The sequence below is a fragment of the Littorina saxatilis genome, linkage group LG5 (assembly GCF_037325665.1).
Source record: "Littorina saxatilis isolate snail1 linkage group LG5, US_GU_Lsax_2.0, whole genome shotgun sequence".
In the NCBI taxonomy this organism is placed as follows: Eukaryota; Metazoa; Mollusca; class Gastropoda; order Littorinimorpha; family Littorinidae; genus Littorina; species Littorina saxatilis.
The window spans coordinates 64,261,910-64,278,524 of NC_090249.1; the positions used below are offsets into that span (position 1 = coordinate 64,261,910).

The window sequence follows — 16,615 nt, forward strand, 5'->3', positions numbered from 1 at the left end:
CTGTATTTACCAAGTAAGTTCAAGTCAGTGGCTCTGTATTTACCAAGCAGTTCAAGTCAGTGGCTCTGTATTAATTTTATTTACTGTTGAACCCCCCCCCCCCCCCCCCCCTTTGAAGACCTAAAATAAATCTTTTAAAAATCAATTCTAAAAAAGAGGGAGTCTTTAAAGTGAGGTAAATTTCCAGAGGTTATGAACAGAAACATCTAAAAAAACAAGATCTTAAATAGAGTAGACTTAGGTAATTAATATGTCTAATTTTTTGTTTGTTTGTTTTTTCAAGGGGTAGGGGCCTGTCTTGATAAGTGTGAGCTGTGTGCGTATGAAGTGGCTCTTGCGGGCACATGGCTCTGCTTGTTCTGGTGTGTGTGTCAGTGTATGTCGTGCCTAATTCACGGACTTGCCGAATTCGTTGCCCATTTTGCTTAAACGGCAGTGATTTGTTGAATATGCGGAATGGCTTCGAAAACTTACGCATTTCGCGAAATCACACAATCAGACAAAGCAGGCGGGCGGTAATTTTTATGAAAATGAATTTGTTCATGAAAAATCTAAAAATTCTTATAAAACAAGAAATTCCTCCGAGGTAGGAAAAACACCCCCGTCCTTACCATTCTCACTGCCACCAACTGAGAAGGCACTGCTAACAAGTGTGGTTAAAATAAGTTGATTGAGTGGACAAAGAGACAGGCGGAGAAAAAGACAAATCAATATAACTGTTTCTGTAACACCTACTGACCGCATTTTTTGTAAAAACCGTCTCATGTATATAATATAAAACATGCTCACCACGTGTGGTTTAAATCAGAGAAAAAAAATTAAAGGACACGGTATATAAGTCAGAAGTGAGAAGGCAAAAGTCAAAAGTCAGAAGTGAGAAGTCAAAAGTCAGAAGTCAGAAGTCAAAAGTCAAAAGTCAAAAGTCAAAAGTCAAAAGTCAAAAGTCAAAAGTCAAAAGTCAAAAGTCAAAAGTCAGATGTGAAGTCAGAAGTGAGAAGTGAGAGAAGTCAAAAGTCAAAAGTCAAAAGTCAGAAGTCAGAAGGCAAAAGTCAGAAGTCAAAAGTCAAAAGTCAAAAGTCAAAAGTCCAACATCAGAAGTCAAAAGTCAAAAGTCAAAAGTCAAAAGTCAGAAGAGAGACAGTCAGAAGTCAGAAGTCAGAAGAGAGAAAGTCAGAAGTCAGAAGTCAGAAGTCAAAAGTCAAAAGTCAAAAGTCAAAAGTCAAAAGTCAGTAAGTCAGTAAGTCAAAAGTCAAAAGTCAAAAGTCAAGGTCAAAAGTCAAAAGTCAGAAGTCAGAAGTCAGAAGTCAGAAGTCAGATTGTAAACACAGGGTCCATTGCGAAAGGGTACGTCGAGGTACGAAAAACACCCCCCTTGGTCAAAGGCAAATAACCATTCTCACTGCCACCAACTGAGAAGGTTATTTCCCTTTGACCATTAATATGTCACTCTTAATCTTAATCCACCAATAACTCCCTAACCGTGTGTTTGACTGGTCCCAATTTTTGTAAGGTGTCACGAAGTGGTTTGCATGTGAATTTAATGTACGTGTTCTGCCCTTTTGCACTGTCTCTACCCTTTCACACCAAACACTTCAAAAACAGAACTTGGGAGGATGCAGGCTCATTATTTCCTCAACCAAAACAACAATATACTTCTTCACTTTACCTACATCAATACGAAACAACTTTTCGACACACAGTTCGCACAATCTTCCAACTTTCACTCAAGGCATGTAAATACATATTATAGCAATACTTTCTCAAATATAGATTTAACGCACACAAGAAGGTACCAACAGACACTCACGAGTTCGTATCACGGCTCACTGCATGTCGCCAGTTCACTTACTTGTCTCGCTGAATCCTCGTAGAATAATGAATTCAGATGCCAACACACAGAGGTGCTAACACACACCTTTCGCTGAAGATGCCAACACACACCTTTCACTGAAGATGCCAACACACACCTTTCACTAAAGATGCCAACACACCTCCCACTGAAGATGCCAACACACACCTTCCAGGTTTCTCCCTGAGAAACCCTTCCGCCCGTAGCGGAAACAACCGTCGTCAGCTACGACCGGTATCGATGAAGACTCCACTCGTCTAGTCATCTGCGCCGAGGTGGTCCCTTGCTTCCACCGTCGTCTAGCGCTTCTCTCGTGTAAGGTCCCTCCCTTATACGCCATGGAAATCCCTCATGGAAACTCCTAAAGAATTTAACCAAGTCTTAATACAACCTTCTCTAAAACCATCTCTTCTTCCAAACGTTCATGTACCACTCATACATTCTCGTTCATTCCACGTTCACATTCCGTACAGATTCAATATCCAAACTAACACTTAATCAATGAATAACACTCCCCATACAAAGCATGACCGTCTTAAACATAACATAAATGCGTAGCAATTATGTTCAAGAAATTCCCCATGAAAAACCGTGAAACAATTACATCAAGAATTCTCTTAACGCTTCACACTAAGATTGGGTGCACTTTATACACACTAACCTTTACGCTCCAGCTATGTATTCCAACGTCAATAATATACAACATAGTAAATCATTTACCTTAAGAGACCCGTCTCTTGAAAGAGTACTTGTTCCCAGAACAAGTCTGACACACGCTGAACAACCTTCCCGGTTGGAAATCTCACACGCTGTGTCGTTATTTACCTCAGACCAGCTACATGTCTCAAACACAACTCACATCAAGCTAAGCCAGTTTTGCGTGCAACACCCGAAACACGTGAATAACGCCAGTCCGGTCAGCTACCCTCGCCTGTACAACATTTAGGGAGGTTAAAAACACGACGTGGTTTCACCTCACAAATATGCTACTCACATCTTTGTGACAAAGGACCGTCTCAGGAATGTATAGAACCTGTTCACCAAGTTTGGTGACGATCGGTCCGTTCATTCTTGAGATCTATATGCGAACACAAACACACAAACAAACAAACACATCCAGTGAAACCTATACACACCCCTATACCGGGGGTGTAAATAAGAAAGTTATAACCCGATTAAAAAAAAATTTTACTTTTATTTTATTTTCTTGAATACAAAAATACATTGATGTGTTATGATTGAAATCATAGTAAAGGTGTTCTATGTAAGAAGCCATTTTGGAATGACTGCGTGGTGCAGGAAGGCCCTGGAGGAGATCTTCGACATGGCTGACCTGGACGGGAATGGTTTGCTGAGTCGCGACGAGTTCAGCTGGTTCAACATCCGCACCAGTGACGAGCAGGTGGCAGACGACGAATGGCAGGTGGTGGAAGGTGGGTGTGGGGGTCACTCTCTGTGGTGTGGGGGTCACTCTCTGTGGTGTGGGGGTCACTCTGTGCTGTGGGGGTCACTGTGCTGTGGGGGTCACTCTCTGTGCTGTGGGGGTCACTGTGCTGTGGGGGTCACTTTTTATGGTGTGGGGGTCACTCTCTGTGCTGTGGGGTCACTCTGTGGTGTGGGGGTCACTCTCTGTGGTGTGGGGGTCACTCTTTATGGTGTGGGGGTCACTCTCTGTGCTGTGGGGGTCACTGTCTGTGCTGTGGGGGTCACTGTCTGTGCTGTGGGGGTCACTCTCTGTACTGTGGGGGTCAATCTCTGTGCTGTGGAAACCTTCCTGTTGGCAGACATACCTCTAACCTGTGGAAACCATGTACAGTGTTTAGAACTTCCTGTGTTTAAATCATCCTGGTGGCAGACGTACATCTAAGTATTACCTCTAACCTGTGGAAACCAAGTACAGTGTTTAGAACTTCCTGTGTTTAAATCATCCTGGTGGCAGACGTACATACTGATGCAAGTATTAGCTCCAACCCTCTAATCAGCACAGTGAGCAATCTTCTGAAGTGGCCCCGTAGTATTGTATTGTGTTGTGTTGTGTTGTTGTTAGGACTCGAAAAAGGGTATACTCTACAAAAGACTCCAGAAGGTGGCGTTCACACAAACAAAACAACTAACACCAATTTTCTAGTTCTGCATTGTTTATATATCATTAATTCATTCGTCCATCCCATTGCTATTCATTCATACATTTTGGTAAGAAAACTATTTCAGGTTTTCTTCCTTGCGCTGCGGCCTTGGTTCCAGTTTGTCCGCCAGCGATTCTTGTCAAGTATGGGGTGATATAAAGGAAGGGAACTATGGGGTACAGGGATACAGGTTACCGGTTTCGTAGAGGTCTGTTATTCATCTGGTTGGAGGGTTCTCCATCCAGATTACTCTGTACCAGTCTCGCCACGGTGCATATCAACCAGTCATCTCTCACGCTCATAGTCAGTGGTTCAGGAGACGTGTCTGGGATCTCGCACGGGGAACCCTGATAATTAATATACCATCCATAAGTCACACTTGAATGAACATAGTAAAGAAGTCTGTTCCCAATTCATTCACTCACACAGAGACACGGACATATGACAACAACAACATTGCAAAGCATACATTACACAACACATTTATATAATCTATCCCCACTTTGCAACTGTCATCAATAATATCTCTGTACAGTCTTCTCACCATTCTGACGAAACTATTTCCATTCACACGTTTACAACTCACTGCTTCCACACACACAGTATTCATTGGTTGCACGCGCTAACTTTAGTCGCACAAGATTTTCGTCTATAACTCGACTGAACCTGATACAACTTATGGAAACAATTCTGGCCACGTAAATCCCCTCTCTCTCACCGCTCTGCCCGACATTACTCACGCACCACCCAACTTGTGGTTATTGTCTTTTATATCTGCCCTGTCACCGCTCTGCCCGACAGTACTCACGCACCACCCAACTTGTGGTTATTGCCTTTTATATCTGCCCTGTCACCGCTCTGCCCGACAGTACTCACGCACCACCCAACTTGTGGTTATTGCCTTTTATATCTGCCCTGTCACCGCTCTGCCCGACAGTACTCACGCACCACCCAACTTGTGGTTATTGTCTTTTATATCTGCCCTGTCACCGCTCTGCCCGACAGTACTCACGCACCTCCCAACTTGTGGTTATTGCCTTTTATATCTGCCCTGTCACCGCTCTGCCCGACATTACTCACGCACCACCCAACTTGTGGTTATTGTCTTTTATATCTGCCCTGTCACCGCTCTGCCCGACAGTACTCACGCACCACCCAACTTGTGGTTATTGCCTTTTATATCTGCCCTGTCACCGCTCTGCCCGACATTACTCACTCACCGCCCAACTTGTGGTTATTGTCTTTTATATCTGCCCCGTCACCGCTCTGCCCGACATTACTCACGCACCACCCAACTTGTGGTTATTGCCTTTTATATCTGCCCCGTCACCGCTCTGCCCGACAGTACTCACGCACCACCCAACTTGTGGTTATTGTCTTTTATATCTGCCCTGTCACCGCTCTGCCCGACAGTACTCACGCACCACCCAACTTGTGGTTATTGCCTTTTATATCTGCCCTGTCACCGCTCTGCCCGACATTACTCACGCACCACCCAACTTGTGGTTATTGTCTTTTATATCTGCCCTCTCACCGCTCTGCCAGACATTACTCACGCACCACCCAACTTGTGGTTATGCCTTTTATATCTGCCCTGTCACCGCTCTGCCCGACATTACTCACGCACCACCTAACTTGTGGTTATTGTCTTTTATATCTGCCCTGTCACCGCTCTGCCCGACATTACTCACGCACCACCCAACTTGTGGTTATTGCCTTTTATATCTGCCCTGTCACCGCTCTGCCCGACATTACTCACGCACCACCTAACTTGTGGTTATTGTCTTTTATATCTGCCCTGTCACCGCTCAATACTCAGTTTTACATCTTTTATGCAACCAACGTATACATACCCTTTTCTGTGCTTCACAGATAAAAGGGAGATTCTTCAGCACGGTAAATACACAGGCTACCCTTCCACCTCGTGTATTGCTTGTCTGTATCAAGAGCAAGCCTAGTCCTGTCCTAAGACCACTGCCGGCTATTTTACATTATAGCCACGTCTGGCTAAAATCCTTTAGCGGAACGACCTCTCTTGTCGTTCGCTCATCGAAGAATGCTCTCTCAGCTAGGCTCTGTCACGTCACATGACTTTTCCCGCGAAGCCGTGATTAGCCTGCTATCCATCCGCGCGTGACATGCGACAATATAGTCCGTAACACATTTACACATTCTTGACAGGTGTCCTTAACAGCAGGGCCTTTTATTTTGGAGACAACGTTGGCCGTAACAGAAGGGCCTTTTATTTTGGAGACAACGTTGGCAGTAACAGCAGGGCCTTTTATTTTGGAGACAACGTTGGCCGTAACAGCAGGGCCTTTTATTTTGGAGACAACGTTGGCCGTAACAGCAGGACCTTTTATTTTGGAGACAACGTTGGCCGTAACAGCAGGGCCTTTTATTTTGCAGACAACGTTGGCCGTAACAGCAGGGCCTTTTATTTTGCAGACAACGTTGGCCGTAACAGCAGGGCCTTTTATTTTGCAGACAACGTTGGCCGTAACAGCAGGGCCTTTTATTTTGCAGACAATATTGGCCTTAGGAATAGGGCCTTTTATTTTGGAGACAACGTTGGCCGTAACAGCAGGACCTTTTATTTTGCAGACAATATTGGCCTTAGGAATAGGGCCTTTTATTTTGGAGACAATGTTGGCCTTAACAACAGGGCCTTTTATTTTGCAGACAACGTTGAGCTTAAAAATGGGGAGATTACAAAGCGAGGTTTTATTTCACTGAACGAGATGGAGGCGCAGGATAATGACGGGGATACGGAAGATCTGTGGATCACACTCAGCAGCATGGGCTTCAACAAGGCATTGGAAATGGACGAGGCAAGTGTGTGTGTGTGTTTGTGTGTGTGTGTGTGTGATTGTGTGTGTGTTTGTGTGTGTGTGTGATTGTGTGTGTGTGATTGTGTGTGTGTGATTGTGTGTGTGTGTGTGATTGTGTGTGTGTGTGATTGTGTGTGTTTGTGTGTGTGTGTGTGTGTGTGTGTGTGTGTGTGTGTGTGTGTGTGTGCATGTGTGTGCGTGTGTGTGTACCTGTGTCTCAATTTGTGTATGTGTGTCTGTCTATGTATGTCTGTGTGTATTTTCATCAGTCTGTTTGTTGCCAGAAAACTTAAATCTGAAATTGAGGCATAAGATTGACAAGAAAAAAATCGGAATGTGAATTATCTGGTAGTTTGTGTGTCTGTGTATCACTACGTGTGAATCCATAAAAGAGAAATCAAATCCAATGACATTGTGTAATGCTGACTTTTGTTTGCTACCCGACAACAGGCGCAGTGGCGTAGAGGTAAGACATCGGCCTCCTAATCGGAAGGTCGTGAGTTCAAATCCCGGCCGCTGCCGCCTGGTGGGTTCAGGGTGGAGATTTGTCCAATCTCCCAGGTCAACTTATGTGCAGACCTGCTAGTGCCTTATTCTCCTTCGTGTGTACACGCAAGCACAAGACCAATTGCGTACGGAAAGATCCTGTAATCCATGTCAGAGTTCGACGAAAATACCCAGCATGCTTCCTCCAAAAGTGGCGTATGGCTGCCAAAATGGCGGGGTAAAAACAGTCATACACATAAAAATCCACTCGTGCTAAAACACAAGTGTACGTGGGAGTGTCAGCCCATGAACGCAGAAGAAGAAGAAGAAGAAGTTTGCTACCCAAAGCAGCACTACTTTGTCCTTTTGGAGAGAGGATGAAAGAAAGTTTTGAAGACTTGAATCTTTTTAGGAAACATGTTGGCTGCATTGAGGTCTCTCATGTGTGTTTTTAACACTTATGAGAAGTGTTTTTAGTGTGTGTGCTGCGTGCACTGAGAAGTCCCACCCCCCTCTACGCCAGTGCTAAAGAGAAGACATTATCTGGATGCAATTATTTGATGACAGATTAAAGCCATGTCAGTTGTAATCCTTTTGTATCCCCAGGCCTGTCCATTCGTAATCCTGTTGTATCCACAGGCCTGTCCATTCGTAATCCTTGTGTATCCGCAGGCCTGTCCATTCGTAACCCTTTTGTATTCACAGGCCTGTCCATTCGTAACCCTTTTGTATCCACAGGCCTGTCCATTCGTAATCCGGTTGTATCCACAGGCCTGTCCATTCGTAATCCTTGTGTATCCATAGGCCTGTCCATTCGTAATCCTTGTGTATCCACAGGCCTGTCCATTCGCGCTGAATGTGTACGCAGAGGATGGGGAGGTCATTCTGAAGGTCACAGAGTTGGAGAATCCTGGGAAGGCATTGGAAAATGCTGTGTGTGCTTCTGTCATTGCCAAGGTCAGTGCTTCTGTCATTGCCAAGGTCAGTGCTTCTGTCATTGCCAAGGTCAGTGCTTTGTATACTGTCAAACCTGTCAACGACCACTCAAGGTACTGACCTAAACTGGTGATAACAGACAGGTAGTGGCTATGGAAAGGTGAATTATATATCTATAACGACCACTCAAGGTGCTGACCTAAACTGGTCTTAACAGACAGGTAGTGGCTATGGAAAGGTGAATTATATATCTATAACGACCACTCAAGATACTGACCTAAACAGGTGATAACAGACAGGTATAGTGGCTATGGAAAGGTGAATTATTATGAGTTATTTCTAATATGCTGACTGTTAGCAAATGATAACAGACATGTCGAGAAAAAAGATATCAAGCATGAGCCTTTTAGGCGAATGCTGATATCGTTTGTGAGACATGTCTGTTATCATTTGCTAACAGTCAGCATATTAGAAATAACGGTTTTATTACCGTTTAATTCGACCAAAAGAAATTTTGAAGCGACCCCGCGAATTAGACAGAACAGCCGCAATGGGATCTGGAGCGCTCCTACCTGATTATGCCTGTCAGTCAAAGAATTCTCGTGACCTGGGTCAGCCAATCAGAGTAACACACCTTACGTGATGAATATTCACAGGTCAAATGTGTTTGACACACAACAAACCATGTTGAACATGTGTTTCGGTTGCTTCGCTTTTTCTTGTTGAACAGAGAGCGACAGATTTAGAACCGACTCCAGACGGATGGGAAATGACGCAAAGATACATTTGACGTAAAGCGAGTGACCCAATTTCACTTGATTTTTCTAACTTTGATAATTTAGATTTCAAGTGAGCGAGTCGGCATTGCACACTCAGAGAGGATGGGCGGTGCCTCGCTGTTCCGTAAAGCACCCACCGACAAAACTCGCTTTTCGGTATTTTTCAGATAAAGAGAGTATCATCTGACAGCATTTGAAGTGTCATTCTTTAGAATAAATCACACTGATATTGCTGATTTAAATTTTTACTTTGTCTTGTTCATTTTTAGCTTGATAAACAAAAATGGTCCCTGCCTGAACGTGATAACATTTAGAGGGTCACCTACAATCCGTCCTGATTGGTCAAAAAGCCATATGGGGCACTGAATTGGTAATAAATATCAATAACGACCACTCAAGATACTGACCTAAACAGGTGATAAGGCAACAAAAAAAAAGTTGTATGTTTCTGGTCACCCGACCCTACCTAGTTTTTTCCCGCCGACCCTAGACTTTTTCATTGCATTTGTAAAAAAAAAGAAGAAGAAAAGCGTCAAAACGAAAGTAACAGACGGCAGACGACACAAGGGGGATAACCCCGCATCCCTTTTGTCTCATTTGTTTTGTAATGTGTTGTCTTTCTCTTTGTATAGTAAGTCCAGTCTCTTTGCGTCATTGTATAGTTATTTTCTACCCTGACAAAAATAAATAAATAAATAAATAAAAATATCCCTACCTACCTACCCTATTTTTTTTAGCCATGTTACCAGAAACATACAACTTTTTTTTTGTTGCCCAACAGACAGGTAGTGGCTATGGAAAGGTGAATTATATATCTATAACAACCACTCAAGGTACTGACCTAAACAGGTGATAACAGACAGGTTTGTTTGTTTGTTGTTTGCTTAACGCCCAGCCGACCACGAAGGGCCAACATATAACGTGCGCCACACACAAGACAGAAGTCGCAGCACAGGCTTCATGTCTCACCCAGTCACATTATTCTGACACTGGACCAACCAGTCCTAGCACTAACCCCATAATGCCAGACGCCAGGCGGAGCAGCCACTAGATTGCCAATTTTAAAGTCTTTGGTATGACCCGGCCGGGGTTCGAAAACCCACGACCTCCCTATCACGGGGCGGACGCCATACCACTAGGCCAACCGTGCCGGTGTGAACAGACAGGTAGTGGCTATGGAAAGGTGAATTAAATTACATATCTTATCCCAATTCACATATAGCAATTTACTTCAGTTTAGTGCTAGGACGCTGAAAACTACGCTCACCCTGGTAAGGGGGAAAGTAACCCTAAAAATAGAACAGCCTTGACGGTCACACGACGTCATGACAAGATTACCCCCCAGCATGCTCTGCGCACGCGTGCTCTCGCCGCCATCTTGTATTCATTCTACTCTTCAGCGCCTTTGGTTGAGGACGTGTTTTGGTCTACGCTCGGGCTATTCTTTAGCGCACTGCTTCTTGGCAGTACCAACCCTGGTCACACGTCTGTTTCTTAGCTTTTTGGCTGAGATTGGGTGAGATTTTTCCAGTTTTTGACTCACATGCGAAGCAAAAGTGAGTCTATGTACTCACCCAAGTCGTCCGTCCGTCCGCCCGTCCGTCCGTCCGGACGTCCGTCCGGAAAACTTTAACGTTGGATATTTCTTGGACACTATTCAGTCTATCAGTACCAAATTTGACAAGATGGTGTATGATGACAAGGCCCCCAAAAACATACATAGCATCTTGACCTTGCTTCAAGGTCAAGGTCGCAGGGGCCATAAATGTCTAAAAAACAGCTATTTTTCACATTTTCCCCATTTTCTCTGAAGTTTTTGAGATTGAATACCTCACCTATATATGATATATAGGGCAAAGTAAGCCCCATCTTTTGATACCAGTTTGGTTTACCTTGCTTCAAGGTCAAGGTCACAGGAGCTCTTCAAAGTTGGATTGTATACATATTTTGAAGTGACCTTGACCCTGAACTATGGAAGATAACTGTTTCAAACTTAAAAATTATGTGGGGCACATGTTATGCTTTCATCATGAGACACATTTGGTCACATATGATCAAGGTCAAGGTCACTTTGACCTTATGAAATGTGACCAAAATAAGGTAGTGAACCACTAAAAGTGACCATATCTCATGGTAGAAAGAGCCAATAAGCACCATTGTACTTCCTATGTCTTGAATTAACAGCTTTGTGTTACATGTATTTTGGTAGGAAAAATGTGTAAAGCAGTTCTTAGTGTATGATGTCATTGCTAGGTTTAGTTATTTGACCTTGACTTGAGGGTCAAGGTCATGTAAAGGTCAAGGTCAAGCATGTGAGTCGTATGGGCTTTGCCCTTCTTGTTCTTGTTTTGATACGTTCGTTTGCCACAAGTTGGTCTTTGTTTACGTTTTGACGTTCGAGACTTTTGCCAGTATGGCAGACAGTAGGAAGAAGAAATCTAGCGCTAGACAGGTAGGGACAGCAGAGTCCCCGTCTAAGAAGGCGGCGAAGAAAGCTAAGGTTTCGAAAACCACAGTTAGTGTGTTTGAACCAGTTTCTAAGACTGCGTTTTCAGTAGAAATTGATGACCCTAAGAGTCCTGTAATGCCGGCGTTGAAGCAAGAGTGCAAGACAGCGCCGGTTAAGCCTAGCGCAGTGTCGGAGAAGGACGATTTGTCCGCCATGTTTGCTTCCTTTAGCGATCAAATGCGTTGTATGTTTTGAGCGGAGTTAAAGTCGGCGAGTGCGCAGTTGCTTTCTCTCCATGCGGGAGCGGAAGAAGCAAATGAGCGAGCGAGGGTTAAGGCAACCCCATCAGCCACGGTGACGAGCGCCGATGTTCACGCTGAACAGGATGGTAGTGTGTCTTCTCACCGTGCATCTTCTGCCGGGATCGACAGCTTCATTGAAGGTACCGTACTGTCCCAACTTCCGCCCGGCGTCGGGCAGGAAGCCGTCAATAGACAGGTAGCTGGTCGAGGATTTTCCCTTCCGGTGCTTGCTCTTAGTACGGGAGATACGAAGTGCATGCATGGCCGGGGGCCAGCGACGGCACAACGGTCTCAACTTCCGCCACGGGAGCAGGAAGCCGTCAATAGACAGGTAGCTGGTCGGGGATTTTCCCTTCCGATGCCTGAGCTTAGAACAGAAGACACGCTATCGTCGGTCTGGCCTGTTCAGGATCCAGTATCGGTACAGCGTTCCACACTTCCGCCCGGGGGGCAGGAAGTATTCTCAAGGGCGGATGCTAGTGGTGGTTATACCTCACAAGCACCCTCACCTCCCGGGGAAACCGCATATGACGATGCAAGTCAATATGGCGGCGAACTTCCGGAAGGGGAATCGGAATATGGGGATTCCGCTGTGGATGATGATACCAGTTTCCGGTTACCAGCCAAGCTATACCAAGCGGTAGCAATGGCAGCTCAGGTAGCCTCAAGGTATTTTGAGGAAGGGGTGGTGTCAGCAGCTAATGCTACGGCACCACCATCTTCAGCTGTTGGAGATTTCCACTCACCACAAGAAGAGACACCAACTTTTAAGTTTTGTGAATCTCCTTCAGTGGCTTACGAGATGTCTTTGATCCTGGCTAAGCGTTCGGGGCACGGGTATGCGTCGTCTGGTTCTGTGCCTATTCTAGCAGAGCATGGTCAGGCACCAGACTCGACCAAGCCTTGGCTGACTGACGCACATCGAGCCTCTCACGTCTCGCAGCAGGCGGGACGAAAGGTGACGTTGAACGCTGCTCCACGCAATCTCATAGACGCCTACGCTTTACCGCGTGCGACGCTCCCGGTAACACCGGAGTTGGCGACGCTCAGAGAAGACGGCTATAGCAGAGACAGATCTGTTCCTTATACGGAAGCCTCTCTCTTGGGTTTGGAGGAATCAGGGAGATTCAACTTGGAGTTAGCGTCTCTGTGGGAGACGCTGCTCAGGTCTCTCTCCTGTTCTATCGCCACGTCACTAGATCCGTTTGAATTTCGGAGTGACGCGAGTGTAAAGGACGTGACTACTCTGCTCGCTACTTTGGCTAAAGTCTCAGCAGAGCAAATGCGTCTTTCTGCTCAGCTTTACGCACATGCAGTGCATACGCGCAGGTCCGCGTTTCTGGCTGGTTCTAAGATTCAAGATAAAGCCACGCTGGAGGTTCTTAAGTATTCACCGTTCACTGACGGTTCCTTGCTAGGGCAGCCGTCTCTCGACGCCCTCCAGAAGGAAACACAGGACAATTGGGATTTAGCGATCGCTAAGTTAGCTCAACACGGTTTTCCTAAGCCGCAGAGCAAGAGCTATGGACCGCCTAAACCTTCCGCCTTTTCGGCGAATAGGGGCAGGTCAACACAAGCCAGCTCTTCTTCACGAGGACGGGGAAGAGGCGCCCCTTACCCTAAGAAGAAGCCGTCTTTCGGCAATTCAAGGGGGTCTGGACGGAAAGCACACCCCCAATGATGCGTCCCCGAACCACTAACTCACACACCCACCATGCCTTTGGTGGCAGGCGGCCTGTCTCGGGCTCTTGCACTTTGGTTGCTAAAGGTAAACAGTCAGTGGATAGTGGGTATGGTGCGTTCGGGGTTCAGGCTACTCTGGAAGGAGGGAAAGGCTCCCTTAACCAGAGTTCTTCCGGAGTTCAAGTTTCCCGTCAAACTGGAGGCAAAGACGGCGATACTAGCAGAAATCTTGTCTCTACTTCAGAAGGAAGCGTCATAGACGAAGTAACGGACCACAACTCCCCAGGTTTCTACGGGAGAATTTTCGTGGTACCGAAGCTTCAGGGGGCTGGCGCCCTGTCTTAGACTTGTCTCCTTTGAACATATTTCTGAGAAAAATCAAGTTTACAATGGAGACTCCAGCGTCAGTCAGAGAAGCACTCAGGCCGGGAGACTGGGTGACGTCGATCGATCTGACAGACGCATACTTTCACATCCTCATGCATCCATCAGACCGGAAATGGCTGAGATTTCGGTGGGGAGAGAGAGTGTTCCAATTGAAGGCCCTTCCCTTCGGCCTATCTTTGGCTCCTTGGATTTTCACGATGGTGGTACGCCAGCTGTGCTCCCTAGTCAGGCAGCAGGGCATACGACTCAGGGCTTATCTCGACGACTGGCTTATCCTCAATCAGGATCGGGAAGCATGCAGTGCCCATACGCGGCTCACCCTGTGTCAGGCTCACGAGTTGGGTTTCTTGGTAAATCAAGCCAAGTCGGAACTTACGCCATCCCAGTCCTTCACGTACCTGGGAATGAGGTTCAATACGGTAGATTGGTCAGTCCGCCCCTCACAGAGGAGGATAGACAAACTGCAGAATCTAGTGAAATCGCTAGCGTCACAGAAGCGAGCTCCGGTCAGGGAGCTGGCGTCAGTGCTTGGTCAAATGGAATCTATGGCCACACTTGTCCCTCTGGGGAGAGTACACAAGAGGCCGTTCCAGGCAGCTTTGAGTTCGGTTTGGAACCCCTCCTCCCAGGGATGGCATGTCTCGGTTCAGCTAGAAAGTTGGTTTTAGCAGACCACAGCTCAGTGGCTAAAACCATGGATCTCACAGGGAGTCCTCATCACTCCCCCTCCACCAGAGGAGGATTTGTTCATAGACGCTTCCCTGTCAGGCTGGGGTGCTCATCTCTCTCACCACACAGCCTCAGGCACGTGGACAACAGGCCAAGCCCTCTCTCACATCAATGTTCTCGAGTTAGAGGCTGTAGCCCACGGTCTTCAGAGCTTTCTACCACTGGTGGCAGGCAAGCATGTTCGTCTTCATACAGACAATACCACCGTTGCAGCCTACATCAACAGGCAGGGCGGTTCTCGCTCTCACACTCTGTCTCTCAAGGCATGCCAAATCAGATAAGGTTGTCAGCAAAACATCTGCCGGGAAAACTGAATGTTTTGGCAGACTCTCTCAGTCGATCCTCGAAAGTACTACATACGGAGTGGACGATCACCCACCACGCTCTCCAGCGGCTTTGGGTTCAGGTGGACAAACCAATGGTCGATCTTTTCGCAACACGGTTTTCAAGGAGATTACCAGTGTTCATATCCCCGTTTCCGGACCCGGAAGCCTGGAAAGTGAATGCACTGGAAGTCGACTGGACAGGACTCATGGCTTACGCTTTCCCACCATTCCAACTTCTTGGAAAAGTGCTGAGGAAAGCAGAATTGGAGCAACCATCCCTGGTTCTGGTCGCGCCGATGTGGACGAGTCAGCATTGGTTTCCGGATCTCCTCTGACTAACAGAAGGTCCTCCCATTCCTCTAAACCTGGAAAAGGAAGAATTACTGCAACCACGCACCGGCATTCAGCACGCGAACCCACAGTCTCTGCTCCTTCACGCATGGAGACTGTGAGAAGATCCCTGCGTCTGTCAGGTGCCTCAGAGAGGACACTGGATTTGGTTCAAAAAGCGCACAGGAATTAAGTCTACGAGCTCAGTGTACGCTTCACATTGGACGGCTTGGGTTAAATGGTGTGCAGAGAATCAGGTCAACTCTGTATCCCCACGTTCTATGCAGGTAGCTAACCACTTGTCATGGTTAGCAGCTCAGGGCAGCTCCCCCTCGTCTCTCTGAGTCAGGCGTTCTGCTATTTCAGCTACTTTGAGGCAGTTAGGTCACAACATTAATCTCAGCGGCGTTATTGCTAGTGTCCTAAAGGGTGCGTCAATAGGTTTTGCTAGAACCAGAGCCCCAGTCCCTGCATGGGATCTCTTCCTTGTTCTGGAATTCTTAAGATCGCAAGATTCTGAACCATTGCAATCAGCTAGTCTAGCTAATCTTACTCGTAAGACACTTTTGCTCATGCTTTTGGCTACCGCAAGGAGAGGTAGCGAAATTCACGCTCTCTCAGGCTCATCTAGAGACATAGCTTTTGAAAAAGATGGTCCTATCACTTTACGTTTTAGGCCGGAATTTCTAGCCAAAAACCAGAAGCCTGATCAAATTTCCCCCATAATCAGAATTCTTCCTCTTAACAAAATTCTGGTTCCAGGGGACCCTGATATGTCTAACTGCCCAGCTATCTGTCTCGCACGAAGCCTATCAGAGCTAATCAGCAGAAGCTGCTTTTCCTATCTCTGAACACGGCTAGGCATAAAGACATATCTAAGGTAACTCTTTCTAAATGGATCTCAACACTGATCAGACAGGCGTATGAGTGGTGGCACAGAAAGAATGGGGGGGGGGGGGGGGCAGTCAGTTCTCCCTCTAACGTCGACAAGGACGCATGAGGCAAGAGCCTGGGCATCCTCCTTAGCTGTGCTACGATCAGGAAGATTGTCTGAAGTCCTTGATTCTGCCTACTGGAGATCTGAGGATGTTTTTATCAACTTTTACCTGCGCGACGTTTCCAGTACGCTGCAGGACGGTACCAAGGCTCTACCAGCGATGGTAGCAGCGGGGAAATTGTTGCCTAGCTCATAGGTAAGCATCCCACCACCTTAATGAGCAATCTGCTATATGTGATTTGGGATAAGATATGTAATTTAATCGAAAATTTTAATGGTAAATTTTCATTTGATTAATATACTTACCCAATTCACATACTGAAGTCCCTCCCGCCTACCCCGCTTTAGTTCCCCTAAAAATAATAGGGCGCTTCGAGCGAATGAATACAAGATGGCGGCGAGAGC

General features: G+C 46.3%; 1 protein-coding gene across 7 annotated transcripts in view; it reads left to right on the forward strand.

Annotated features, from left to right (window-relative positions):
- Window positions 1-16,615, forward strand: part of LOC138967691 (EF-hand calcium-binding domain-containing protein 7-like) — a 119,236-nt gene that overhangs the window by 79,573 nt on the left and 23,048 nt on the right. For all 7 annotated transcript variants that reach the window (XM_070340340.1, XM_070340342.1, XM_070340344.1 and 4 more), the window contains 3 exons: window positions 3,149-3,282; window positions 6,658-6,806; window positions 8,130-8,249. In XM_070340340.1, coding sequence (XP_070196441.1) covers window positions 3,149-3,282; window positions 6,658-6,806; window positions 8,130-8,249 — 403 coding nt within the window. The remainder of the gene's footprint in view (window positions 1-3,148; window positions 3,283-6,657; window positions 6,807-8,129; window positions 8,250-16,615) is intronic.